The sequence below is a fragment of the Opisthocomus hoazin genome, chromosome 6 (genome assembly GCF_030867145.1).
Source record: "Opisthocomus hoazin isolate bOpiHoa1 chromosome 6, bOpiHoa1.hap1, whole genome shotgun sequence".
Taxonomy (NCBI): Eukaryota; Metazoa; Chordata; class Aves; order Opisthocomiformes; family Opisthocomidae; genus Opisthocomus; species Opisthocomus hoazin.
Genome location: NC_134419.1, coordinates 40,322,798 through 40,350,358, shown reverse-complemented (window position 1 = coordinate 40,350,358; position 27,561 = coordinate 40,322,798). Strand labels below are relative to the sequence as shown.

General features: G+C 50.1%; 2 protein-coding genes across 5 annotated transcripts in view; one reads left to right on the top strand and one right to left on the bottom strand.

The window, feature by feature from the left end:
* SEC24C (SEC24 homolog C, COPII component) overlaps positions 1–3,965 on the bottom strand; it is a 36,531-nt gene extending 32,566 nt beyond the window's left edge. For 3 of the 4 annotated variants that reach the window (XM_075422868.1, XM_075422870.1, XM_075422871.1), the window contains exon 1: positions 3,917–3,965. The gene's annotated coding sequence lies outside the window, so the exon portion shown is untranslated. Of the gene's footprint in view, positions 1–3,437; positions 3,608–3,916 lie in introns of those variants that run through there. The other variant, XM_075422869.1, reaches the window with a different exon arrangement.
* A 2,203-nt stretch (positions 3,966–6,168) lies between these two features.
* Positions 6,169–27,561, top strand: part of SYNPO2L (synaptopodin 2 like) — a 38,995-nt gene continuing 17,602 nt past the window's right edge. Inside the window, exons 1-3 of the mRNA XM_075422867.1 lie at positions 6,169–6,499; positions 21,166–21,317; positions 24,181–24,842. Of these exons, the coding sequence (XP_075278982.1) occupies positions 6,395–6,499; positions 21,166–21,317; positions 24,181–24,842 (919 nt within the window). The 5' untranslated portion in view covers positions 6,169–6,394. The remainder of the gene's footprint in view (positions 6,500–21,165; positions 21,318–24,180; positions 24,843–27,561) is intronic.

Sequence of the window (27,561 nt, the reverse complement as noted above, 5' to 3'; positions counted from 1 at the left end):
GTAATACAAGACAGACAACCAGTGCTGATCAGCAACAAACTGATGGGAGAAAAATACACAATAATACTGGGGAGGGGGGGGAGTCTTAACTTTTACAATAGTTTCCAGATTCCATATTATCCAAACAGAGCAGACTACAGTGCAGTTTTTAGGGCTTTTTTTTTAAAAAAAAAACCCAACCCTAGTGATTCATATGAGCTTGTTTCAATCAGCACATCTCCCAACTCACTGAAAACTGCATAGTCATCATTTTTTATGTTCTGCATTCACTGTTCATTCCCTTTTGAAACCAAAAAGCTTGATCTCATCAGTTCTTGATCGCTTTCTAAAGGAAACGCATACAGCAAAATTGCTTTCCTGCAGAAAGATGCTTGTGCCTTTTTTACTGGTCCCAGAGAAATAAAAGCCTTGTTCGTTTCAACCTCTGGGAAAGACCGATCCTTAAAAAAAAAAAAATTAAAAAATTTACATTTTTTTTTTTAAAACAGCATGGCCTTCTATATTATGCTGAAACTGAAGGAAATACATCTACTTCATTTCTGAACACAGAAATCAAAACCATTTCCAGAAGCTGTGAGAGAAGGGGACAATCGGCATCCTCAGAACATTACCTACAGTGCTTTTAACGCTTCTGTTTTGCAGCTCTGTGGAGAAGTAGCAAGGCTATGCCATTCTTCTAAAGACCTGGACTCTGGAGCTAACAGCACTCCTCTGCAAGGCAGACGTCCTTGCTTTTGTCTCAGCTACAGCTTGACTAGGTTCTCTACAAGCACTCATGGAACACTTGGTTCTCCTCAGACAGGAGAAACTCCCGTTTTGTTTTTCTGCAGAAACTCCTGGAAGCGAAGCTCATATCCTGGAAGTCAGAGACTGGCAACTGATCTGGAAGCGCTCACGCCACTGTAACAAATGCCTCCCTTGCATTTGTCCAAATCAATTCAGATGACACTACTGGAACTGACCCTCCAACTCAGCTCTATTTTTGTTGTGCTCTGTCTTTCTACCTGGGCAGATTCTCCACTTGTCACACCACAGGTAATATCTTTTTCATCTATGCATTCTGAGTCACCGCTAGAAACACCTATTTTAATAGTTTCTGAGATGTATAAGATGCAGTTTTCAAAATTAAACTTTACAATTTAATATCAGTGAAAGTCCAGAAGTCACCATATTTTCAGAGAAGACACTTCCAGGAGAAGAAATGACAGATTAGCTGCCAGAACTTCTTGACACAACAGGTAATGGAGCAGATTTTTGCAGCCCAGTCTTTCCTGGGCTGTTTCAAAAAGGTCTTTCACGCTTCAGGACATAAAAATCACAGTTCACATCTAAGGTGTGATCACTTCCATGTTGTTCTAAAGCAGGGCCACATTAAACCCTGTCCTGTTAAGCTGATTCATCATCCTGGGCAAGGTCCAATATAACATATAAGTTAAGAGACAGTAAAAGTGGTTAAAAACTGAATTAAAAAAAAGTCTAGTCTTGACCTAACCTTAAACCTACTCCTATTCCCAACCTCTGCCACCACCACCAGGTTTTTACTGAAGTCAAGCAAGAGTATAAAATGTGACTGAAGTCCCCTGGTGGGACTGCTTTACACCTCTATCTCTGTAACAAAGTCCTAAGAAAAGCTTTCAAAAACGCTCAGTTATGAGCATTGCTTCTGTAGAGCAACCCTGTGGAGGCAAAACTCACTGACAGCATGACACCGACAAAACGACAATGAAAGATTTCTCTCTTCCTTGGTTACCTCCCCACACACGTTATAACGTGCGAAGTCATCTGACTCATTTCGGTGAACTTTGCACAAGTATAATTGACTAGCAAAAGCTACAAGAGTAGTTTCAAGTTTAGAGAAGAGGCCAGAAGGAAGAATTCTATATATTCCTATTCCTCCATAAGACTAAAATACACGCATGCTATAATGCTAAGCAAGTTTTCGCCACATACGTGATAGCACTGCCCATCTTGCATCCAAAATTTCTGCACTCTGACTTCCTCTACACAAATCTGCATTACGCAATTCCCACCACTCGGAAGAAACAGAAAAGCTCCAAATTAGCTTTTCCTAAGGCATACTGACCAGCTGACAGTGGCTTTTAGCACTTTCTGTGTTAACAACGAATCTTGCAGAACATAGAAGAACAAGCTCTACCTTCACAACTCATCGCTAAGAAGGCTTTGCAAACCTAAAGAACAAGAAACATCCACTTTCTCTCTTTTGTGAAGACCATGCTGTTGACCACTTTTAGTCACTCTTTGTACCTTACCCTTCCTTAGCCAACCATCAATTCCTTCTCGGATTTTTGACCCTGCTTCTGATAAGCTTTACAGGAAGAAAATACGGTCCTACAGCACCAAAAGAAAACATTCAAAGAGGTACAAGCATCAAGCAACTCATTAAAGAAATAATCCTCTAGACATCTGCTCACTGCTATAACCCAGCTTTTAGCCATGAAATTAGAACCTATAGCAAACGTCCCAGCACATCAAGAAGAAATACTCCTATCGAAGTCCACTTCACAGTCTGTCTATAGCAATAAAGAATCCCGAGTGGTGCAGCTTCAAGAAGAAAAAGGTGGCTGCAGAAGCAAAAACCTTTCCCACAGAACACCTGACAGAAATGCCTGTGCTTCCCCAGACAGCGTGTACACACGATCGCAGGTAAGTCTCCTCTAAAGACAGAGGCTCTGGAGTTTTAGGCCACGTCTATTTCTATCCACCCCATAACCAGTACACCTGCTTGGGGAGATAAAGCCAAAGTTCCCTGAACCTACTCCGGACAACTTCATATTCATAAACAGTAAAGACTTCGGGACAAGACCAGCAACGAGTCGTCACCTCCCATCCCAGTGGCCCGATTTTACACTGCCTGTAAACAACAACCACCACCAGACATTGCACGCTGTTTCTCAGTTGGCGGTTTCTCTTCCTCTAACTTCCTCCCATCAACATCTGGTAACGTTGACTAAGAACCTTGTGGCAGAAAAGGACCTAGAAATATTTTTATGGAACTATCCCATTAATGGGTAAAAAATCAACGCCGAGTACCCAACGGAAAAACCTGTATTTTAACATGGCTATACAGACACTCGCTGCGGTGGACACCGTCTGACACGGGCGTACACCATCCACCTGTGCTCCAGCCACCACTTCCACCAGCCAGGGAGTTGAAACGGCACTTCAGGCCCAGTGCGGCAGCTACCACGCAGGCCCAGCGCGGATGGTTTCGCAAAGTCTCTCCGTTAACGATCCCAGAGCAGAGACAGCACGCACACGTACCGAAAAACACCCCAAGTGCACCCCAAGAATGGAAAGCAACGAAACCAGCCCCGGCTCTGCTCTGAAGAGCGTCGCTCAGACAGAGCGAAGGCCAATTCGGGTGACACCAGCCCAGCGGGCTCACAGCACCCTCGGCGCCGAAGGGCAGAGCCCACCTCGCACGGCCGCTTCTTCCAGACCACGCTTGTGCTCCGGCCGGGCCACCGCCGCTCCTTCCCTCCTCCCATCTCCAACGTCGCCGGCAAACAGCCGCTCAGTTTTACCGCCGAATGCGGCCCGGTGCCCGTGTCCCCGCCCGGGACGGCCGTCCCTCGCAGGCCCGCAGCCAGTGGGAGCCGGGACGGCCCAGCGCACACCCCGGGGGAAGGCCCCGCGGACTATGGGGGACGAGGGGGAGCCGCCTCCACAGCGCAGCCGGCCCGAGAAACCGCTCGGCCTCCCGGGAGGCAGCGACGGCCCGACCGCTCCCCCCGCGCCCGGGGGAAGGCCCGATACCGAGGGAGACCCGGGCCCCCGCGGAGGCCGGGCGGGACCCGCAGGCCGCCCAGCCGGGCCTCGGCTCCTCGGCGGGGAAGGAAGCACCGGCGACTCCCGCCCCGAGCACCCCCCGGAGCCGCCCCGCCGCCTCACTCACCGCCACCTCCGCCGCCGGGCCCGCTTCCGGCTCCCGGCCCCGCCGCTCCCCCGGAAGCGCCGCTCCCCCACCCGCCGCCTGCCACGTCCGCGCTCCCCGCCAACCCCCGGCCGCCGCCGCGCCCCGCCCGCCGGGACCCGGATGCGGCGCAGGCGCGGTGAGGCGCGGGGCGCTGACGTCACGGCACGACGTCGTCAGACCGGCGATACGCGGGGACAGCGGTTAGGGTACGGCCATGCACGGCTCAGCCGCGTGTGTCCCGCAGGGTCGCGACACGGAGCTGGTTCTGCCATCGTGTGTCCCCCAGGGTCGCGACATGGACTGCCCGCGGCTGGTCGTATGGCCGTGTGTCCCGTAGGGTCGCGACACGGAGCGCCTGGGGCCAGTTCTATGGCCGCATGTCCCGCCGGGTCGCGATAAGGACTGCCCACAGCCCGTTCTATGGCCGTGTGTCCCACAGGGTCGCGATATGGACTGCCCGCGGCCAGATCTATGGCCGTGTGTCCCACAGTGTCATGATATGGACTGCATGCGGCTGGTTCTATAGCCGTGTGTCCTGCAGGGTTGTGACACAGCACCCGGGGCCAATTCTGCGGCCGTGTGTCCCACAGGGTCGCGACACGGAGCACATGGGGCCGGTTCTATGGCAGTGTGTCCCAAAGGGTCACGACATGGAGCTCCAGGGCCAGTTCTATGGCCGCGTGTCCTGCGGGGTCACGATATGGACTGCCCGCAGCCAGTTCTGTGGCTGTGTGTCCCACAGAGTCATGACATGGAGCACATTGGGCCGGTTCTATGGTGATGTGTCCCACAGGGTTGCAACATGGAGCACCCAGGGCCAATTCTGCGGCCGCATGTCCCACAGGGTCATGACACGGAGCGCCCGGGGCTGGTTCTGCCACCGTTTGTCCCACAGGGTCGCGACACGGAGCACCCAGGACCAGTGCTATGGCCGCGTGTCCTGCAGGGTCGCGACATGGAGCGCCTGGGACAGGTTCTATGGCCGCATGCCCTGAAGGGTCACAACACAGAGTGCCTGCAGCCAGTTCTATGGCCACGTGTCCCACAAAGTCGCAACATGGAGCGCCCAGGGCTGGTTCTATGGCCACGTGTCCTGCAGGGTTGTGACACGGAGCGCCCAGGGCCAGTTCTGCATCTGCATGTCCCGAAGTGTTGTGACACAAAGCACCTGCAGCCAGTTCTATGGCTGCATGTCCCGCAGGGTCGCGACACGGAGCGCCCAGGGCCAGCTCTGCGCCGACGCGCCAGGCACCGCGTGTTCCTGTGGCGCAGGCGTGCGCCCGCCGGCCCCGTGCCGTGGCACTGCAACCGGTGCTGTGCGTATCCAAGCACACAGAGCGGGCGGGCAAGCAACGGCGTGGCAGCACGGCTGCCTCCTCCGGGTGTTTCCGTCCAACGGCACCGCCGAGGCTGTCAGACAGCGGTTAGTCACTGAGAGACAAGCACATGCAGAGTAAGGAAGACGTAAGTTTGTCCTCAGGATTGTAACCAAAAAACACATTTCAAGCCCTGTAGCAAAAGGGGGAACGTGGATTTTATTTCCCCCAGGCATCGAGGTGGCTGGGGATGGCGAGGAGGACTCGTCTGCCGTGGTGCTGATAAGGAGGTGGCGAAGGCCCTGGGTGCGAAACCGCTCTCCTGGCCGTCGGGGGCTCTACGTACACGGTGCCCCGCAGAGGACTGCTTCAATCCCATCTGCGTCGCTAATCGTGGCTATTCTGGTCCCAGGGTCTCACGTGAGGGGTGGCTGTTGGGGATGTCGGGGAGCAGCGGGCTGCAGCGGGAGCGTGTCGTGTCGGCAGCCTGCCCGTGGGTTTCAGGGCAGACGGACGGTGCTCCCGCACTGCACAGAGCAGACGCGGGTGGAGATCACGCCGCCTGCATGCTGGTTTGGTCCCGTGTCCCAGGGTCGGGTGCTGTCACCTGATCTTGTACCAGTTTGTGCCTGCATCATGTCCTTGCCTGAAGCTCATCCTAACGAACCCCAAGTGCTGGGTGACTGCAGGGTTTGCATCTGGAATGGGAAGTGGAAATGAAATTTTTACTGAAATGCTTCCAGCTTGAAGAGTGTCCGACAAAGCTCTGAGAGACAGGAGGTGTGCTATTTTCAGCCACGCTCCGGTGAGAGATCCGTGGCGTTGGGGGGGGCGCAGAGGGTGAGATTGACACGACACGTGTGTGGGACAACTCTGGCCTCTTCCCAAGAGCAGAATCAAATGTCTAATCACAGGCAGAGCAGCAGCTGAGAGTCCAGCAGAGCAGGGAAGGCTGGGCTTGACAGTCTCAACTCTCCTCTTGTGTCTGTGTGAACCTGAAGGAGAAAGTGGGCAGAGGGCCTTTTGGGGGGACCGGGGAATTGTGGCGTGAATTGTGAAGATGGGAGTGGAAAATACCGCCTGCTAAGAACTGGAGTCTGTTTTGGAGGTGGGAAGACAAAGTATCCGAAGCGCAGCAATCATGGGAGCTGAAGAAGAAATGCTCATCACCCTGTCTGGAGGTGCCCCCTGGGGCTTCCGCCTGCAGGGGGGTTCAGAGCAGAAAAGACCCCTTCAAGTGTCAAAGGTAGGACCTCGAGATGCGAACCGTGAGGGCAGAGTTGTTCCAACTGAACTCCGATACCCCTGCTGAGCCAGGCATCTCTCACTGCCCTTAAGGAATGCGGGGACTCCTTGCCGTGGCAGCACATCTTAAAGGTCAGGAACCGTCCGGCAGGGCCTGGGGTGGGATGCGGGTCCTGAAATGGATGCTGTCGAGGTAGAAACAGCGTCAGGTGTCTCACGGGTCTGTACTCTCGGGCACCTCATAAACCGTACAACGCTCCCCGGCTGTCAGCAGAGATACAACCACAGTGACAGTGCAGGGAGAACAGCTCAGGTGTGGAAGGTTCAGTACTGCTGTAAGACATCCAATTAAGGAAACAATAATTGCAACCAAAGCAACAAAAGCCGTATTTGTATATCAGTTCGACTGTCCCTAACACTTCGTTACTATATTCCAGCTTTCAAAAGAGATGCATGTTCCTTAGGGTCCCTTCTGTTGGTGAAACTTTCTTAATACTGTCTGAAGTGAGTATTTTTGATGCACTAAGCAGCAAATATTGGTTCCGTTTCAAGAATTAAAGAAAAGCAGTTGATTGGATGGGAGGAAATAATAAAAAAGGAATAAAAAAGGAATAATGAACCGTGAGTTGCACTGCTTTTGATAAACAGGTGTGACTGTTCTCTTTTCATAAAGACTACTGAGCAGCTTAAAAATTGGGAAAAGAAGTCCCCTGTTTACTGGGCTCGTGACAGCTGCATTAGCCTTGACACAATGATATCTTGGGAGGTCTCGCTGGAAGGCACCCAGCAGCAGGAATGAAAAAATGCTGTGCCCAGCTCCTTCTGTTTCCTTAAGCAGTCTGTGCCTCCGACAGAGAATTTTATGATTAAATGTTCTGTGTCGTTTGGCTCACCCCAAGTCAAGGAGTGTTGGTTTGTAACTTCTGCCAAAGGGCTTGGAATCCCATCGCTTGGCCCTGAAGTGGATGTTTCTTATATGGAGAAACACGATATTTCTCCAGGCGAACAACTTCTGCGCATACTCATAGAGCTTCAGGTGCTGAAGAGAAAGAATCAATATCCTTGAAACAGGTATCTGGCATCAGTGGTTGTCAGGAAAATGGGATTTTCAGTGGCCACATGAACTGTGTAGGGTCTAGGATTATTTTGACCCGTTTTTCCCCTAATAGACAAGAAACTGGGACTGAAGAGGGAGGAGATACCGAGTGTCTTACAAATATTACTCAGGACTGAACAGCGGCATGAACTAGCCATTACCCGGGCTGAGTTGCACTTGAAGGTGACTGGAATATTGCTCAGGGATTAGCAGCACTTCCAGAAAGGTATTAACGAGAAGTAGCTCTCACCCAGAACTGGGTGTCATACCTTACGTCTAGCAATACAAATATAGATACACTTTACAATACTTGGATATTGCAATACAGAAAATACTTTAAAAATAGGAAAAATAATTATGGAAAACATAATTCATACAAATCCATTTGAGGCTCAAAGTATACATCATTCTTCAAGCAGGACTTTGATTTTGTAATGATCATGTGGGGCTATTACTGTCCAGATTGTAATGGCATCCAGGTGACCATACGCACTGTCTGAAGGGCAACACTGTTTAAACAGTCTCCAAAGAAAGAATTTACAGATCCTCACTGGGAACCCAGTAAGATAATATCTGAATGTAAACTGCTTAGAAGAGAATAAACCCCCGGAGCCATGGAGTAACCTAATTGTCCTCCTCTTACTATGCAAAGAGTAGAAGTTTGAATCTCAGGTTTTGGTTCTTGAGCTGAAAGATCAACTCTTCATTCTTCTTCAGTGAGGATTCTGCTCTTGACATCAGCAGGGTGAAGTCTGAGCCAGAATGCTGTCTCCAAAGCGTATTCCAAAGCTTTTAACATCATTAGCACTGTCCGTCTGGATATTTCAGGAGCCAAAGATGGGAATGGTCCCATCACTGAAGAAGCCTAACCAGGGATTGTGGCCATATGATATAGCATAGAGAAACGGGGCAGTATTGTCTGTTTGGCTGTTGGTTTGTTAGAGCTGGGACTCACGTGGATGAGCACTTCGTTCTGTTCGGCCTCCAGCCAGGAGTTCAGTGCCACTGGGCAGCACTGGGAAGTGTGGTCAGGAGGAGGTGTCGCTGAGATTGAGCCTGCCTAGCAGAGGCAAGGTCAAATAACAACACAATGGTCATTAGTATGGTGAAGAATGTGTTGTGTGTGTATGGAAAGACAGATTAGATAAATGGGAGGGTCTATTAGTAAGCTGACTGCTGTCAAAGAAAGGACTCTTGGGGAGAAAGTTCATATGAGACCAAGAAAACTTTGGCTTAGCAGATCAGAAATATTCGCGCTTTGGCTCTTACAGCAAAACCTCTTTGGACAGAATGGGGAAGGACAGAACAGGAACATGAATGAATCCAGAGAAAACGTGATAGAAGATACAGGCATGAATATCCGATAGGTGCCAGGAGATGACCGAGTGGCTACAGCTGGGGTCTCAGGCGAGTCCAGTGCTGTCATTTCAGGCAATTACAATCTCTAGACTAGCAAAGTCATAGCAGTAACTCTAAGGAAAGATGCTTCCCCTTGGATGCCAAGACACATTGTTTCTATATACCTTTCTGGATTAAAAAGAGCAGTAAAAAGCTGATTTGGGCCTAGTAAGTGGAAGTGAATCAAGTATAACAAAAAAGTTACATGTGAATGACATGCACTGTAGTTATATAGAGATAACTATATATATATGTAGCTGGAATTGCTAGACCAACTAGGTTAATGGTCACTCCATCTCCCCCTTCCTCTTTCCTCTGTGTTTCCTGCAAGTGTTTCAGAGGAAGCTGGAAACTTCACCAATGCGTCTAATAATAGTATATAGTATTATAATATATATTAGTAATAGTATAGTATAATACAGTATTAATTCTAGTCATGCAATGAGGAGGGAAATTCTTTCACCCCAGCTGGTTATCAGCATGCCCTATGAAGTACATAAGAACTGACAGTCCTGATGGTTTACCCTACACATAACCAGATAATTATTTGTGAACAGCTAGTGCTTTATTTGTTTGCCTAAATCTTACATGGTTTCCTAATGAAGAGTCGATAACATCAAGCAGCCAGGCATTCCAGAGACTAAATGTTGCACAAACTGCTTGAGTCACTCTTGTTATATGACAAAGCCCTGCATAATTCATCATCTTACATGATCAATTTACATAGCCACAGGTCTTCTTGCCTTTCTTCTTTCTGAAGTTTACATCATCATCATCTTTTTAGTCTTTCTCTATATGGAGATTATGGTAAAAATCCACCACTAACTGCTGTTCTTGGTATCCTTTTTTTTGGTTTCCTGAAAATTCTTTGGGTCTGCTGTATGCCTTTTTTTCTTTTTCTTTTTTTTTTGAGACAAGATGGTATTTAATGACATTAGAATGTTCTCAGCGTTATTCTCTATCCTCTTCAAAAAGATTGGTGGGCCTCTACTGGGTTTTTCACAACTATGGCTTAAATTACTGGCTTTTTTTAAGTTGCAGCTGAGTCAGAATGTACAGTGAACATATGCATTTTAAACCGTCCTTCCTAGCGCAAATTATTCAACTGGCCACAACTAAATAAAGTAAATGAACATGTTGGAAGTGGGGCGTGAACCCATTTTTCTGCAGGCTGAAAGAATGCCTAACTGTCGTTCAAACCCTTCAACGGAGCAAGGGTTCAACTCTAAACCTCAGTCCAGCCAACACAAAGGGGTAGCAAAGCAGCTGGATCTTCACGTGCTGGATCCAGCTGCCACAGAGCTTCTGTGGGTTATGGCTGCAAGGACACGACTACAGCAAGATGGTGGAACTACAGACCTTATGGACAGCCTCTTGGGTCATCCATAACTGACCTGGTATTCAAGTAACTGTAGGGACCAAACCAGCTCTGCCTGCCTCAGGATCAAGGAAACACACATTGCTTCTTCCAGCGGTGCCCAGTGGATACTGAGCAAAAAGCTCAAATTTAAATAACATAAGCAAGACTGAAATGCTAGTATTAATGCCAACTGACTATATGGTTCCAGATCTGTAACTGCAAATGTCTATTCTCTTCGTCTTAAACTGGCCTACAAGAGCACATACTATTTTATTCCACCCAAACAATCATTTGCAGTCTCTGCATGCTAAAAATGTCTGCTGTGTATATGAAAGATACCATCCTGATGTGTGTATGAAAGGGGTACCATAAAAATTCAGTCTCATAAAAGCAGATACTGTAAGAGTGGAGGGTGAGACAAAAGAAGAAGCAAAAGAAAATTTATTAGTGTCTGGGGAGCCCTCAATGAGAAAGAATAGATCATTTTTATTTAGGGTTGTATTAAAATATCAACTCAGTAATGAGTAAGCTGAAAGAACAGCAGACATTGATATGCTCAGCAGGCAGATACACAGCAGGATCAAACATCAACAGAGGACATGAATAATTCTGCAGAAATTAGGAAGGATTGGAATATGGAGAACCAGAGAAAAAAGTAAAGGGGAACATAAAGAGTAAAGAACCCAAAAGGGAAAGGAAAATCTCCGTTTTGTTCTTAGTTACAGCAATGTCCTTTTAAGTAAAATCAGTTAAACTACTGTGCATTCATATTCAGCTTACTGTGATTGCTAATGAATCTTTTAACTCTTACCTAGTGAAGCAGGTATAGTGGGTTTTTACGCTCCCCCTTACCAAATAAAGCTGATGTGGTATAGCTCAGTAGCTGTGGTGCACACGGCAACACAACACAACAAATCTTTGGCTAGAAACAGTCATCAGGCATAAAAGCAAGGAACAAGAAGAATCCATAGATGGCTTGATTTTCATTTTAGAAAGGCTAGGGGAAAAGTACGTGGTGCTGACATGTACAGCATTCCTTGCAAGGAGAAGCTATAGGTGATGAGAAGGTTCACCCATTCTGAAAAGAGAGTAAGGGTGAACAATACCATCAGGTTCCCAGAGGAGTTCTTTGCAATAAGGATATGTGCATCACATGCACTTGAAACTAAACAAAATGTAAAACAGCTAGTCTGAGAAAATTCGTAAGATAGGACATAAGCACTAAGCCCATAGTCAACCAAAGTAGAAACATAACTTGGAACTATATTAGGGAAATAATTTTTACAAAGATGAACAGGCCAGCTTTAAGCTGGTGCAAGTGCGTGCAAAGCTGCCTTAGCAATCCTGCTACAAGACAAGATTTATTCCATGAGAGGGAAACCCAGTTACTTACTGTAAAAAGCAAGGAAGGCACTTGTACCTCCGGCACAGTCTGGTGCACCAGTAATACTGAAGAAATAAGTGAAAACTCGATGCTTTCCAGCTGGTACTGATAGTAGAGGAGAACTGCGGGTATCAGTGGAGAGGATCATTATCAAGAGGATAAGGAGTCACCAAAATGATGCATCTCTGAAAAAAAGGCAAACATAAACAAATGAGCCTCAGGCAGCCATATCTAACTGAGCTAGGAAAGCACTGATGTTACTGTCTAATGCACGAGTGGGATTTCACTGGAAATATCACACCTATGGAGCCAGCCACTTTCGGGAAAAATTAATCGAAGGTAGAGCAGCTATAGAAAAGGAGGGGAGGAGACAAGGCTTCTTTCACCTAGCAAAAGGGTGAAAGACATGACTGCTGTCTACAAACAGATGTTGGGCAAATACTGTGAGCACTGTTCAAATATCGGACAGCACTGTCGTCAACCACATGTGAACAAAACGACTAACCAGGGAGGTTCAGCGACAACTCTCCAATCTAGAAAAAGAACTGAAAACCTTTTGTCATCAGTTTATGAACTGGAGTTAACAATTTGGCATCTGAAGAAATGGGGGATTTGCCCTGATAACTGAGGAGGCTCCTTCCAGCTCCCTGTTCTGTACAAACACTCTGCAGCAATGGCGTGAACTGTTAGGGGAAGCAGTGACACAGAATTGTGTCACTTCTAAAATGAAGAATTGTTCTTGGTTTAAGAGCAGTTCATCACAACCTCCTTCTCACTTCTCTCCACTTTCTCCTGTATGTTCCTCTGCTGACACTTCAGTCTTTCTGCTGTCTCCTCTGCCAGATGCCCTTGCTGCCTTTATGCCGTGCCGCTGGTCCCTGTGACCCACAGCCTGGCTGCTCTGCCCTCTGCTCCTGTGACATTATTCCTACTGGAGGCTGCCAGCTCTAACCCACGTAGGTCTGATGGCTTCCAGATCTGCAAGCACCATCTCTTCCTCTCCCCCTCACAGGGAACGGTGGGCAGGCTGTTCTTTATCTGTTTTCATAAATGTTTAGTGTCACACCTAAAAAAGCACTGCTGGCAGCCTAGTCTGTAGCACTCACTAGTGCTGGTTTTGAAGAGCCGGGTATGTCTGCCAGCACTGTGGAAGGAGCGCCTCAAGCAGCTTTGGGAGTGCTCCTGGACATGTTTTATGGCCTGTCAGTGCTTCAGCAGGTGCAAGCCTTGGCTGACAGCAAGGGAGCACAGGCTGCGGCGCCGGTGGAACTTTCTGAGGAGCAGCTGGGCCCGGCAGTCACCGCGTGCCGGAAGAATGCGGGGGTTCCAGGGCTGCTGTCGGTTAAGAAGCTGCAAGCTCTGCACAGCGCTGGGACAGCAGTAAGCAAGGTGCAGAGCGTGGAAGGGGAGCTCTACCCTTCCTTCCCAGCAGAGATCATAGAATCACAGAACAGTCTGGGTTGGAAGGGACCTTAAAGCTCATCTGCTTCCAGCCCCCCTGCCATGGGCAGGGACCCCTTCCACCAGACCAGGGTGCTCCAAGCCCCGTCCAACCTGGCCTTGAACACTGCCAGGGAGGGGCAGCCACAGCTTCTCTGGGCAACCTGGGCCAGGGCCTCACCGCCCTCAGAGTAAAGAGATGGGGTGATAGGACCTCCAGGACAACGATAAGAAGGTGGCCTAAACAGAAAACCATATTATCACGGCTGCAAACCACCATTGCTGATTGTATCGGCTAATGATCTGGCTCACAGCTCCTTGTGCCTCACTGGGGCTTGGAGTTACCTCCTAGGGAAGCAGCCTCACGCAGGAACTCCCTCCTGAAACAAGCAGAGCGAGCAGACTGTGTGGATGGACTGCGTCGGTGGCTATGCCATTCCCTCTAACTACTAGAATCTTGATTTATACTCTATGCTTACTCTCAGATAATCTTTAACCATTTGCTAAACTATTCCCTTCTCATTGCCCAAGCCACTTCACTCTGTGTTTACTCTTTTTTTCACTTCCCACCTTCCCTCCAAAGGACATGAGGCAATCACAGCTATGACAAAGTGGGATGTTAGGTCCCGGTCTTTCACACGTTACTGTCCTGCATGGCTTCTCCTCTGCTGCGTGACCACAGCTGTGCTGCCCCACACTTTTTGCTTCCACAAGTTGTCTCAGATTTCTGTTTGAAGGACACTGCTAGAGAAGCTTTCCCTCTCCTCCTTGCAGAGGTGAAGAGTCTGGGCAGTTTTGTCTTTACATCCTATTTGCGCACTAGCAGGCAGGAGTCCTGGAAGAATCTCTTGACAGATGACTATCTGCAGTTGCAGTGAAACCATACAAGCTACATCTATACCCGGTGCATTAAATGTACCTGAGACTACTCTCTGGCACTGAGGCCAGCTGCTACAGAGTGGAACGAAGCCCAGCAATTAACGTCTTCTATTCTCCCAAACAAGATGGCCACATGCAAGCTGCCCACAGGCAATGGCCCAGGGAATGGTCTCTTCTAGCTCCCAGGCTGCACCTGGGAATTGTTCTGGAGAGCATTAGCTGGCCTGAGCCAAAGACATGCCAAGCATCATTTCAACAGTTCAATGCTGCAGGCAATTACGGTCCAGAGCCCAGGTTCACTCGCTGGCGTTATTCAGCCTGCTACTTGCTACTTGCTAGAACTACTGAATACATCTGTGAAGGCTGAGCCCTTTTTTTCCTGTACCCTCATGCCTACAAGATGCCTACAAAGACGCCACAAGGCACGGGAAGGTCTCTGTACCAAGGTTCCCATGGAATCCTTCGGGTGAATGGGGTACTCTGATCTGTACCTGTGGCTGATCCTGTCCTTGCTACCGCAGGACAGTGGTGCTGGTCCTCCTCAGAGCATTGCTGAGAGGCTCTCTTAGGGTTAGCGAGTGCTGTGTTCTGGTACAGTAACCCACACTTGCAAATGTGATGAATGCTGTGTGCAATAACTTTTTGCAAGCATAAGTGAATTTTTGTCTTGGATCATATCCTCATTCTGTCAAAACAGCAGGAGGTATGTCTTCTTCTGGTTTGTGTGCTCTCAGCATAAATACTGTGGAAGCATTTTATACTTAAGCCTGCTGCTGTTCAACAATTGGTAGCAGATGAAAAGAGTCCTCTGTTCTGAGCAAGGGTTATATTCAGAGCTCGCAAACCCTTACTGCCCTTTAGAGCACAGTACCAGCACGCAGTGCTACAGCTGAGAACAGCCTGTTCTGGAGGACTGAAGCCATGTTTCTGGGTGACTCTGTCCTGTGTTCAAGGCTCTCTCACTCCTTCTGTCCCAGTTCAGTGCCTGTCCCTCAAAAAGAGACATTTTGGTGGCGAGATTTGCTTATGATTCTGATCCTAAAACCTTTTATGTCAAAAGGAGCAGGGCTGAACCTCTAGAAAAGGACATTCACGGGACGTGTACAAGTGTGGTTCTTCTGAACTTTAAATTGCTTTTGTCCCAGCAGCTAGATGTGGTCACTGGGACTCTTGCTTTTTGACAAACATATCTGTTCCTTCGGAATCCTTTCTTCATACAAAACCCCTTGATATCCTGCTGTTCACTCTGCTGAGAGTAAAAGGCTTATCAAGTTGGTATCAATTCTAGTACATGTGGCATTATTCCTTCTCATTGCTATTACAGTTTGCTTACTTTTCTCCTATCAAGTAACAAAAGGCCATGGAGATAAAGCTTCTTTTTATCTACCTGCAGCCAAGTCTGGCTAGATGCTTGTTCCCAGCAATGAGCTCTGTGCTAAACGTTTTGCTTAGACAAAGAAGGTGGACTGTTTAGGGTTGTTCTTCTCTTCCCTGACTTATATTATCATGACAAAATACTCTTTTTAAGGCACTTGGTTTCAACAGAGAGAGAAAACTTACAACCCCTGATTTCTTGCATTTGTTTTTTATCAGCTTGTATGCCCTGGTACAAATCAGAATTGAGTGTAGTGCACTGAAGAGGTTGCTCTCTGTTTCCCACACTGGGATAGCAATATGCCCCTCACCAGTACACTCTAGGTGGTAACGTATTACAGTAGTCTTGTACATGCTTTATCGACTGGCCAGCACCAGCATCCTCTGCCGCTACCAAGTTTCATCTCTAAACCCCTTGCCCAGAAGCCACCCACGACTGTCCTGCTACTCAAGATGCCTTCTTTCACCACCCTCCCTTGCTGTGTTCATCCCAGAAAGCGTGTGTTCTCTCCCTTCTTTCTCGATAGGAAGACTCCGTAATTAAGCTTCACTGTGGATGAACCTGTGAAGTAGGGCTGCAGAGACTACTTTACCAAGAGACAAGTCATCCAGTGGCACCTCTTAAACAGGAATACGGTGCTCGATCAGGAAGTTATTGGAACTAAATAGAGAAGTAATTGTCATGGTCAGTGTAATTATAATGGGTTAGAGTAAATACTCTCCTGTCAAATAGCACTTCCATGAAGACGTGATGTTATTCACACACTTAATAGACAAGGAATAGAAAAAGTATCTTACTAAATCTCTGTGTTCAGGTGGGCAGCCGAGACAAAGAAAATTTAAGAGCCAGAGCAAAACACTGTTGAAAAACATCCTGATTTCCAGGCTCCTGTCATTTATGGCTCACAGTTTGAGTGTTTTCTCCACAGTCACACAAAATCGCCCAGGTCTCCTGAATCCCACTGTAGTGCTTTACCACAGGGGTATCCTTCCTTGCACAAGTAAAGATTAGGCCCTAGCCTTGGAGGAAAACAAACTGTTCCAATAACCACAATGATGTCAACACAGATGTTCAGAAAGAAGAAGAGATGGAGGGTGCTTGTTTCTGCTCTTGCATCTAGCAACTACTGCATTTGTGGTTTGCCTGAGCGGGAAGTTCTGCGAGGAGAAGACCCAAATGCTGGTTGGCTCCTGCTCCAGTTCATTCGCTTTTGGTAATGCTTTATACTGCTTTATATGACAAGGTGGTTCTTACCTCTCCATGTGAACCCTGTGACAGGACTACATTTCCCTAAGGCTGGGAATGAAATTTGAACACTGCCAGGTTGCCATGGAGTGCTGGACCCCAGAAGGGGGGCAGCTGTGAGATGAGAGATGCAGTCAGTGAGTGGAAGGGGCAGTGGATGGGAAGATGAAGTGTATTCGATACACAACTCTGACTTGGGCTGAGTTTGCTAGGTTGCTGCTGGAAAGATGTTAGGAGACTAGGGAAAGACTGATAATGTAATTTGTCTTCCTACCTTATAGACTGAGCTCTTCTGATGAGAGGAGGTGGGAAGTGCCTTGGGGAGGCGAGGGGGAAGACAGCAGGAACCTGTTACAGCTTGTTCCTGAAAGGCAAGCCAATTCTGATTACCCACAGCATATTTCCTTTCTTACAAAGAAGCGGTGCTGGCCAGCAGGGAGGGTGGTTGCAAAGTTTCCCAACAGGTTCTCTGGGCTGTACTCAGGCAAGATGTGAAGCCACTGAGTTACTATCAGGACTACTCTATTCTTAGCATCCCAGCGTGTGTTCACCCCCCACATACCACTATCTAAATATAGACCCTACTGAAGGACAGATGCTGCCAAGTCGCATCTGACCCCCTCCTCTCCTGCATTCTGTTCCCAAAAGCTAGGCTGCATTCCCCCGCCACACGTCCAATAATCAGCACGTCCTTTTGTCTCCCCAGGGCTGTACAAGGAACCTTGTACTGTACTGTTAAAGCCTGATCCCAGGCCTGGGCTTCCTGGCCTCTCCTAGTGCTGGCCTTCCCTCCACAACCTTTTCTTCTTCCTCTCCTCCTCATTTGTTGCCTTCACCCTTTTCCTTTTCCCCTCAGCTGCCTCTGTCCTTTCCCTCCTGATTCAACATGATCGATGAGAGGAAGAGGGCCAAGTAATGAAGGAAAACATGCACATGTATGTGTGTGTCCCTGGGTGCTGCAGACACCCAGACCTCTTCGGCAAGAGCTCTTTTGTCACCACAGCAGTCCTGCTGAGAGGGCAGCAAGATGGACAATCTTCTGACTAAATGTGTTTCATTACATTATAGTTCCAGTTGCCCACACTGATTTGTATTTCCAGTAGCGTAAATCAGTAAGGCCCTGAAACTGGGATTCCCTAAACCCAGCTGAAATCTGAACAGGACACGCGAGCCAAGGTGTGTCACAGGGGAGCGTGCCCACTGAGGTGCGGAGCCGAAAGTGCAACAGGCAGCTAGCTCAGAGAATTTGTGGGATTCCCCACCAAAAAGGAGGGCTCAGCCCTCGCAGTATCTGCTGGGAGATCAGACAGCGCAATCCCCCAGGGCCAGGCCCGGGGCTGCCCCTGGCCGCTTGTCGGGGTCCCTCAGCACTGCCTCCCGCTCCCACAAGAAAGCTCTCCAGGGATCTGCTACGGGAAGCAGGGAGGATTTCTCTTTGAAACGCCACTTTTCCCATACTTTCCCATCTCTTCAGCACAGCTGCTGGGTGACACCTTCCAGCCCGTCTGCAGCCCACGCAGAGGCTCCCTGCTAGCGACGCTTCGTGTGCTCGCTGCATGCCCGGGAGAGGGCATTTTTGGGCACGGGGAGCGAGTGGCTGCGCCCGAGGGTAGCCCGACCTTCAAGGCTGAGCAGCCGCCCTGGCCTGCGGCCTCGAAGACGGGCCGGCCGTGGGTCGTCGTTAAAGGTCTCCACAGCACCGTGCGGGCAGTCCTATAAACCCGGCAGGCTTGTGCTGGGCTCCGTCCAGCGGCTCTCCAGCCTCCTGTCATGGCTGTGGATTAAGTGCTGTCCTTTCTGTGTGACATGCTTTTCTCCTTTCTCTCCCTGCACAATCCTCTTCTGCCTTTAACCCTTTTGCTTTCCTCCCTGGCAAATGCAGTGGGGCAGGGGTTTGTCATTAAAATGAAGCTGTGAACAGTTTGTTTCCCTCTGCCCCTGGGAAGCAGATTGATAAACTTCTAGGGAGAGGTTTATAAACCTGTGGGAGACTGACAGCCAGGAACATTCATGTGCTATTTTTGGACTCTGTAGGTCTCTCCCTGTGCTGGAAGAGACCTGGTCCTGTTTTTCCAAAGAGGAATGGGGACAAGGAGAAGTCCCCTCCTGGATTACAGAGCTAGTTTGCAGGCTTCTGCAATAGCACCGAAGTAACCATAGCTGCTGTGGAGCGCAGGCCTTATCTGAGCACAGACCAAGCCAGAGCCAGCATCGTTACCAACCAGAGAAGCGCATTGCCTGCTCACATTGCTCAGCCCCGTGGGGTACCTTGCATCCCACCAGCCCACTCTGATCTAAAGCAGCAGCAGGTGGGGTTGAGCGCAGCCTGACCCGCCCTGCCTGGGAATCCCAAACACGTGCCTGCAAAGCCCAGCAGCGCTGCGGGACCAAGAGGATTGCAGGAAGCTTACAGGCTCTGCTCCGGGTGGTCACCAGCCCACATCCAGTTGGTTTCAGTGAGCACGGAGGAGTACGATGGAATGTGAGGAATGCTCTGAGCACCTGCTGACAGCCTTTAACCTCCAGTCCCCTTGCTCCATAATTGGGAGAGATACTCAGCAAGTGTGTTCCCATAGAGTGCTGAGCACCAAGCACTTGGCCATGGAGCAGCAGTTGGCCTTCTGGGGAATACCAGAAGGACACCCTCCTCCTAATCTCTCTTGAACTTCCTAACTCTACATTAGCTGCTGTGTCGGTGGGCAGCACTGGGAAATGCGTCTGCTGTCTCTTCCCACTTAACAGCTGCACCTTGAGGGAGCATCAGGAAGCAGCATTTGTACCGCAACAGCAGAAAAGTGGTTCTTCAGCAGCAGTTCATTACAGACCCACACGTCCTCATTCCAGGCTTGTATTAACAAGGAGGGAGATAAAGGACTAAAATGACAGGGGCTGATGGATGTGGCAGCTGGGATGAGCCAGTCCCTATTTTAAGCATGCAGGCAAAATCTGGGCTCAAGCCAGAGAGGCTACAGAGTGATAAAGTGCCAGTGAACACACAAACAGCTCAGAGCATCGCCCTCCTCTCTCCATCTCCGTCCCCAGCACCTCCTGTCCTGATGACAGGCTGACCGGGGAGGAGAGCGGCTCTCGCCTGCTCAACACGAGCCAGCAGCGCTGAGCCCTGGGTGTGCGCTCACCCCACGGGTGCAGAGGGCCTGCGACCTGAGACCAGCCAGCCATGCCATGGGACCCCCTCGGGGCTCCAGCTCTCTCCTTTCCCGCTCCCCTCCCGCCCCTGCGAGAACGATGGCAGGGCAGTAATCCTCTCACATCCACCTTGCTTTCCTGGGGCTGCCACGGGAGCACAGGCAAAGTAGCTTGTGCGACTTCATAGCTGAGGCTGGCTGGTCGAGCAGCAAGGCTGTAAGATGCGGGAGAAGGTGCCCTGCTGTGTATCACCTCCCTGCAGGGATTTGCCACAGTTTGTTCACTGCACCCTCTGTTAAACAGCTCTGCACCAGTTTGTCTCTCGCTTAGCTGCAAGATCTGAAGAAATATTCTAACAGCATTTACAAATCCAGCGTATTACTACCTTGGGCCTGATTCATCCTGACCCAGAGTTTTTGCCTGGCTATTCTTTTATGTGAAAAATGAGTGCGTTATGGGTGCCAGCCTGTCCTACAAGACTATCCCATTGCTTGCCTATAAGAGAGAGGTCTGTGGTTTGGGGCTGAGGGGGCATTTGGTTGGCTTGCTTGCCCTAACAGAAAGGCTAGGCTGGGTTGGGGGTTTTGGTAAGAAGTTTAACGGATGGATGATGGAACAAAATGGAGAGGAAACACTTGGTGTAAGATAGCCATCAGAGGCCAGATCTAGGAACTAGAGACCCAGATTCCATTCTCAGATACAGCGATGCATATCCTGCACACCTTCTGTTAAGGCTGAAGATCTACTCCGAGTTCACACTCGTGTAACAGGGCACTGTATAGCCTGAAGCAGATGTCCAGAAATACGCTGGCCAAAGCCATTAGAGCAGGAATGCTTGACAGCAGGAAGTGCCTCGGAGCCACCATCTCTTCTGATGGCAGCTTCCCCACGGATGGTACCTGTGGGGCTCTGTGTGAGTGCCGGGGATCATACCAAGGAACCACAGCAGGACACACAGCCATGTACAGGGATAGTCTGGAAAGGGTTCCTGTTCGCTCTCTGAAACACAGACTCCATAAGCAACCTAGGGAACGAGAGGAGAAGAGCCTGTAGGTGTTCTTGAGTCTTGCATCTGCACTGAAGGACTCGAATTGGGTCAGTGATCAGGTCAGGCCTATGCTCAGCAGAGAGACTCTTGATATTAACAGGAATACAGAGACCGAAAGGCACAGCCAGCGCTCACTCCAGAGCACCAGTCCTCCACCCTGGCGGCACAGCAGTCTTTGGCCTTATTTTATTCTGTCAGGGACAGAGCATTAGAAGGGCCAGCAGGAGACAAACAACTGAACTAAATAGCCGCTGTTCTTCCCTTCAGCCATATCCTCTCTCTTCTGCTTTTCCAGATCCGAAAGAGAAGCAAAGCATGCCGTGGAGGCCTGTGGGAAAATGATGTGCTAATCTCTATCAATGGGAAGTCATGTGCTGGCCTCTCCCATGCTACTGCCATGCAGATCATCGATTCCTCCAACGGCACGCTCAACATCCGCGTGAAAAGGTAACCCGCTCCCAAGCGCCGGTGCTGTGACAGTGCAGGCAGCAGGGCAGCTTCATCCAGCGCAGCAGCTACCCACACCTAGCAGGAAGCCTTTGTGTACTAGGAGGTTTTCCCCATGGCTAACACGTGGCTATCCAAAAGTTTTGCAGCCTCTGTGCTGCTCTTCAGAGTGCCTGGCCCTGGGGCTGAGCTGACCCCAGAGCTCCCTGCCCCTGCTCCTTGATGAAATGCCTGCAGCGTGAGGGCTACGCTGCAAAGAAACAGCATTTTAGGCTCCAAGCAAGCAGATGCCATAGCGCAGTTCATCTCAGTGATGAACAGAGACTCCAGCTCATTCTGGGTAAATAACTGTTCCACAGGAACGGATTTGACTACACATTGGTTAATCGAGCCAAGACAAGATTACCCAAGTATTTACTACAGCAGGCCATTGTAGTCCGATAAGGTGTGAAGTGACTTCCACAGAATTACGTAGCGGAGTCCCTTCCTACAGGAAGAAGTATCTCTGGCAGTCTCTAGTCCAGCAGAATACTGGAGACCAGGCTCAAATTTAAGTACGGAAATGGTCCCAGTAACGTTCCTGGTTCTACCTGTGCTAAGCTAGCCCCGTGCCTCAGTGCCTGCTGGATGAGGCTCAAGCTGCACATGAATCGTATAAAGATGAAGGCAGCAGAGCTGTGCAAGGTCCACACCACTGCCAAAACAGAAGTCACCCTTAGGAAATAAGGCCCTGGTGAAGGGGACTGGGAGATGTGATTTTCTACAGCCCTGAGAAGACAGAGCGTGGTCAGCAGCGGGGAGGGAGAGCCACGCTGGTTGCTGGCACCCGTAAAGCAGGGGCAGAGGTGGGCAGTGCTCAGAGAAGGAAAGCGTGAGCATCTGGGATCTTCCCCTTGACTTCAGGGAAAGCGCCGGTTCCTTCTGCTGTGCTCCCCCTATGTCCTCGCTGTGATTAAGTGGGATGAGTGAGCCCTGCACAAGGTGTCCAGAATAGCTCCTGGTCCTTTGCCAAGGCCTTATCTCACCCCATCGGAGCCTATCTCCAGCCAACAGGTGCCCGGGCAAATTCCAGTGGGCCAAAATCAGCACACTTTGAATTAGCAAAGAGCAAAGGCAGGCTTCTTGCAGCCCTCTGGGAACCAGCATTGGATGGTTTGGAAATAACATAACCAGTTGGCTTCATCTTGGGGTACTGGAGAACTCATCAGATACTGCTTTCTGATCATATCTCCGTTCCCACTTTGTATTTACGTTCCCAGAGCAAACACCCATCAGTACTCTTGAGAAAGGATAGGTAGCCGGATGACTCTGGGCTGCGCAAGGTCATATGTGTATTTCTGTCAGGGTGGGATGGGTGTGAAGAGAGAGAGAGAAAGAGAGGGAGGGAAAGAGACTGTGACCTGACAGTGCAGAACAAGAGAAACCAGCTTACAAGCCATAATGCCTCTCAGTTACCTGGTCGAGTATTTACAGATGAGGAAGAACTGCACAGTTTTGCCTGGGGAGCTTTGAGTTTGCTCCCCCTTGAGAGTTCATAATAGCAAATACTATTAAAAAAATAAACTGTCAGAGAAGTTGTCCCACCCTTAGCTTCCACAAAGATTTGCATTTGACATCAGTATAAATTTTTAACAGTTTAGAATTGGGATCTAAGTCACAAATCCCACAGCTTTATAGAAGCAACACTGTTAGGGCTCCTTTACAACTCTAACAAGCCCTGGTGACTCTGGCAAGGGAAGGAAGAAGTTCCCTGCCCCATCTGTGTGGTCTGGAGTCAAACTGCCATTGAAATCCAGACTCACTCTAGAGGAGAGGGCGGACAGCGCTGGCTCTTGTCCCATCAGCACAGCCACTTCTCCCACCCTCGGGCAGTCGCCAGTGGGCTGACTGCCCCAGTCTGCCCTGCCCCTCCTCAAGTCACCCTTGCAGCTGACTCATGGCTAGAAGTTGCTGTGTCTAAGCCAAAGGCGAATGCCACCACGGACTGGGCTGGCTGGCGTGACTGCATGGCGGTCGTCACAACCCAGGCGCCGGTAGCTAGCTTGCGAAGCAGCCCCACAGCAAGCAGGCCACACACCAGGGTGGATTCCTACTACAGGACAGCAGAGTCCTACACCCCAAAAACACTTGGGCCTTTCTCTCCTAAGTATTTGTTGCTTACTCTCACGTAGAGGTCAGGCAAGCAAACAGCACCGAATTCTTTGTTTGGAGCCTGCTCTGAACTAAAGCGGCGTGGGGGATGCCGGGATCCGCAGGGCTGGCAGAGCTCCACAGTGCAGTCCCAGCGTCAGGGGCAGCACCCGGCCCTCCCGGGCAAGCAGCGGGCTGCAGGGCTATGTCCTACTGTCCTGGAGAATGTTTGCTCTGCAGAAGTTCACCTCCCCAGGAGAAATGCCTGGGGACCTGATTAAGCTGGATCAGTAGATTTTTATGCTCTCAGGGCACTCTGATTTTCAAGTGTTTAACAGCTGGTTTTCAAAGAGTCGTGAAGCAGAAAATCAGGATGAGAGCATGTAGCTGATGGAATAGGCTGCCCAGGGAGGTTGTGGAGTCTCCTTCTCTGGAGATATTCAAGCCCCGCCTGGATGCGGTGCTGTGCAGCCTGCTCTGGGTGACCCCGCTTTGGCAGAGGGTTGGGCTGGGTGACCCACAGAGGTCCCTGCCAACCCCTCCATGCTGTGATTCTGTGATTCTGTGATTCAGAGATGAGTCTGCCTTGGTGTCTGCACTTCGGGTGTCTCTACGTCCTGAAAAATGTCTCAAACACCAGCTCAGTCCTCACCCCTCTCTTGCATGTCAGGGTTTCCTTCCAGCTCAGCCCCACCAACCAGATCTCACTCACCGCTTTTCCTTCTCCCCACAGGATAGTCGGTGGGGACCAGACCGGCCCATGGCTCCAGCGCTCCCCTTCCCCAGGGCAGCGAGTGCTCTCCCCGCCGTCCCCGCTCAGCCCCCCGGCACAGCTCCTCAGCCCTGAACCGGCAGCAGCCCCGGCCACCGCACAGCCCTTGCAGTCACGGAGATCACAGAGGCACCTGGAGAGCCTCACCTCCCCGCCGGACAGCGAGGCCTACTACGGTGAGACAGACAGCGATGCTGACAATGTGGCCCAAGAGAAGCAGCGCCGGGCTCGCAAGAAAAGCCCGCGTTCCCCACCTGACAGCACCAGCAGCAAGGCGGACGGGCCCCAGGACGAGGTGTCCCTGTCCGAACAGAGCGGCTATGAGAGCACGCCGGAGGCTGCTGCGCCGGGGGAACCCGAGGCGGCCAGCTCCGTCGGCGTGGCCAGGAGGGAGATCGCCTGCCCGCCCGACAGCCGCACAGACACTCCGTTCTCAGAGAGCGAGGGACAGTTGCGGCCGCCATTGACGGAGGGACGGGAGCCTTCTCCAGAGGCAATGCTCCTGCCCCACGCCACCAAGGCTATCCGAGCGGAACGCCACCTTATCCCCATGGTGGGGCCAGTGGAGCACCCGGTTGATGAAGACCTAACCACCACGTATGCGGAGAAAGCCAAGCAGGCCAGTAAGTCCTCTGCACCCTGCCACTCACCCATGCCCTCTGCCTACACTGCATCTCCTTCCAAAAGCCTTGTTCCTGCAAACGTCAAGTGGGTTAGCTCCTCTAGCTTGGGAAGAAGCAGAGTCAAAGTCAGACCTGCAGGGACTGGGGCTTCCTATTGCAGCTTTGGCACTGGGGTCTACTTCACCCACGATGTCCCAAGGAACAGAGGAGAGAAAGGGTCTGGGATCTGGGAGTCACTCGTAGGAGCTGCAGCCACACAACCAGCTGTGCTCTAGCACCTGTATGTGCTGGAAACAGGGTGGAGGTCATTGGCTTCTTCAACCCTTTGGGCTGAAGAAGACTCAAGGGAAACGGAGATGTCAGGAAAGAAGTTGGGGGGTTCAGTTTCCCAGGCCTGGCCTTTCAGAGATCCCACAGCAGCTCCGTTTGCTCAGTAGCTACCTGTGTGTGTCCAAGCACAGGGTGCTCGTTCCAAGGGGCTTCCGAGGAGCCCCCTGTTCCGCTCAGCTCTCGGTGGGCGCAGAGGCATGTAGTATTACACATGATTAAGGACGGAGTAGAGATCATTTACAGTCAGCATAGCCCTAAAAGAGTGTTGTCAGTACTCATTTATTTCTCTAGCCCTGTCAAGCTCAGGGAGGGGCTTGTCTACATCGACTTTCAGAGGATGTTTTCTCTGCAGGCCCTTACTGCAGCAAGGGTGTCTGTGTCCAGCAGCAGCCGGGGAGCTCTGGTAGAACTTATCACTTTTTAGGTATCGGCAGTGGAGAGCTGCCAGCAAGGACAGGCAGGAGCTGGTAAATCAGCTGTTGGAACAGTTCCTTGTAGTGGGACCTCTACTAGTCAAGACCTCTCCAGGTGGAATAAGTGCTGAAAAATGTAGTGTAGTACATGGGTGAGGGACCTGAAGTGACCTTAATTGTGAGCATCTTTGTGGTTTCTGCTACACATGGAGTATTTCAGACCCGAACCTGAAGACAGAACAGGATGCTACCTGACTCCACAGTTGCGATCTACCCAATAATATTAAAAACAAGGTAATCAAAAACTTGTTTTCATATGAGTATGTCAGTATGCAGTATGATTGACTAATTTACACTCCTCTGATACTAGAAATAAAGCAGGTTTTGAAAAAGTGACTTCGCTGGGGGAAAGAATGGGAAACTAAGACACGGAAAAGTCACTAGGCTGAATGAGAAATGAAGGACACAGATGCTAACTTCTGAGTCTCTGCTCCAAATGCTAGACATTTCTCCCCAGACCAGATAATATTGCAAGGCAATTGTTAGGCCTCTCTTTTTACCTTGGGCTAAACATTCCTTCATCTATTCTGCCTAAGGGGTGCTACAGAGGTAACTTTCAAATCTTCGCTGCTTCCATCGGACAGGGCGCCGTCTTACTGCTCTGCCCTGTGTTGAGAGGACAGGCTCGGCTGGGTGCCTTCTGTCAGGCCCTGCTAGGCAGTACAACTGACCTGGTGCCTTCTACTACTTCTTTCTAGTCTTTAGCACTCACTTTCCTTAGGACAGCAAAGAAAGTAGCAATTTCAGCCTCCCTGAGGATGAAGCTATTTTTTCCCCCTTTGAATAACGTACAGGCATGAGGTGAATGTTGAGAAAGGCATGTCCAGCTGCTCCCCGCCACCTGATAGCCCTAGCAGTGGATGAGCAATTGCTTTACACCAAGACTTATTTCCATGGACAGCGTCAGTACAGAAGGCTCCCAGGAAAGCCATGTATTTAATGCAGAGCATTTCTGATGGCAAAATAATATCTCATGGCAGAAGGTGATGCAACTCTATTGCCAGCTAGAGGTAGGGTTCCCAGAAGCACTGCAGCCTGAGATAATGTTTTATTCTCCTATTACCCCTCCACCGCTCACGCCCCTTCTGGATTAGGTTTGGCCATGGGTGTCCTTATGTCAGAGTTACTCTGCCATGGATGGCAACTCACATGGCCAGCTTGGCCTTTTCTTGGGCTGGGAATCTTGGCAGTAAATGCGAAGGCAAAACTCTATGTCCTGATCATGCTGGAGCACAGCAGCCATTGAAAGAGAAGTCAGGATCAGCAGCCAGTAACTCTGTGAAGGAAGGAAGCTAGGCAGGCAGAGGGATGGGAGGTGTTCATCATGTGGTGAACAGAGCTAAGGAGCGCCTATATCTGGAATAAACGCAGGAGGATGTGGGACTGCTGAGCTGCGCCGGCCCCATGGGGAGGCTGCGGCAGAGGAGCGATCGGCAGGGGAGGAACAAAGTACAGCACCACTTGCCAGAGAGATGTAGCCGTGGCAAGGGTGCTTGGGCGTGCACTCGTTATAGACGCAGTAGACATTCAAGGACCATTCTGACTACCTAATCAGATGTCTGCCTTTTGGAGCACCACCTATCTAAATATATTCCCCGTGCACCTGCTCAGCACACCCTCCTTGCCTTGCTATGGCCTTCTCTGTTACAGCTCCCACCACTGCACCGTAGGAACGTGAAAAACTCATTTTTTGTTTGACAGGACCGCTACCCAGATGGTTCCTCACCTTTTCTTTCTAGAACATAGTCCTTTCTCATGCCTGCTCTGATGTTTTCTCCAGTTTTGGGGGTATTTCTCTTGTCCTTTGTATTCATTCTTTCTAACTTTTCACTGTCATTTTTTAAGCTACAGAGACGTTCTCCTTTTCCCACATGTCCCTGTGCCTCAGGCAAACAGAATTGCCGCTACAGGATTTC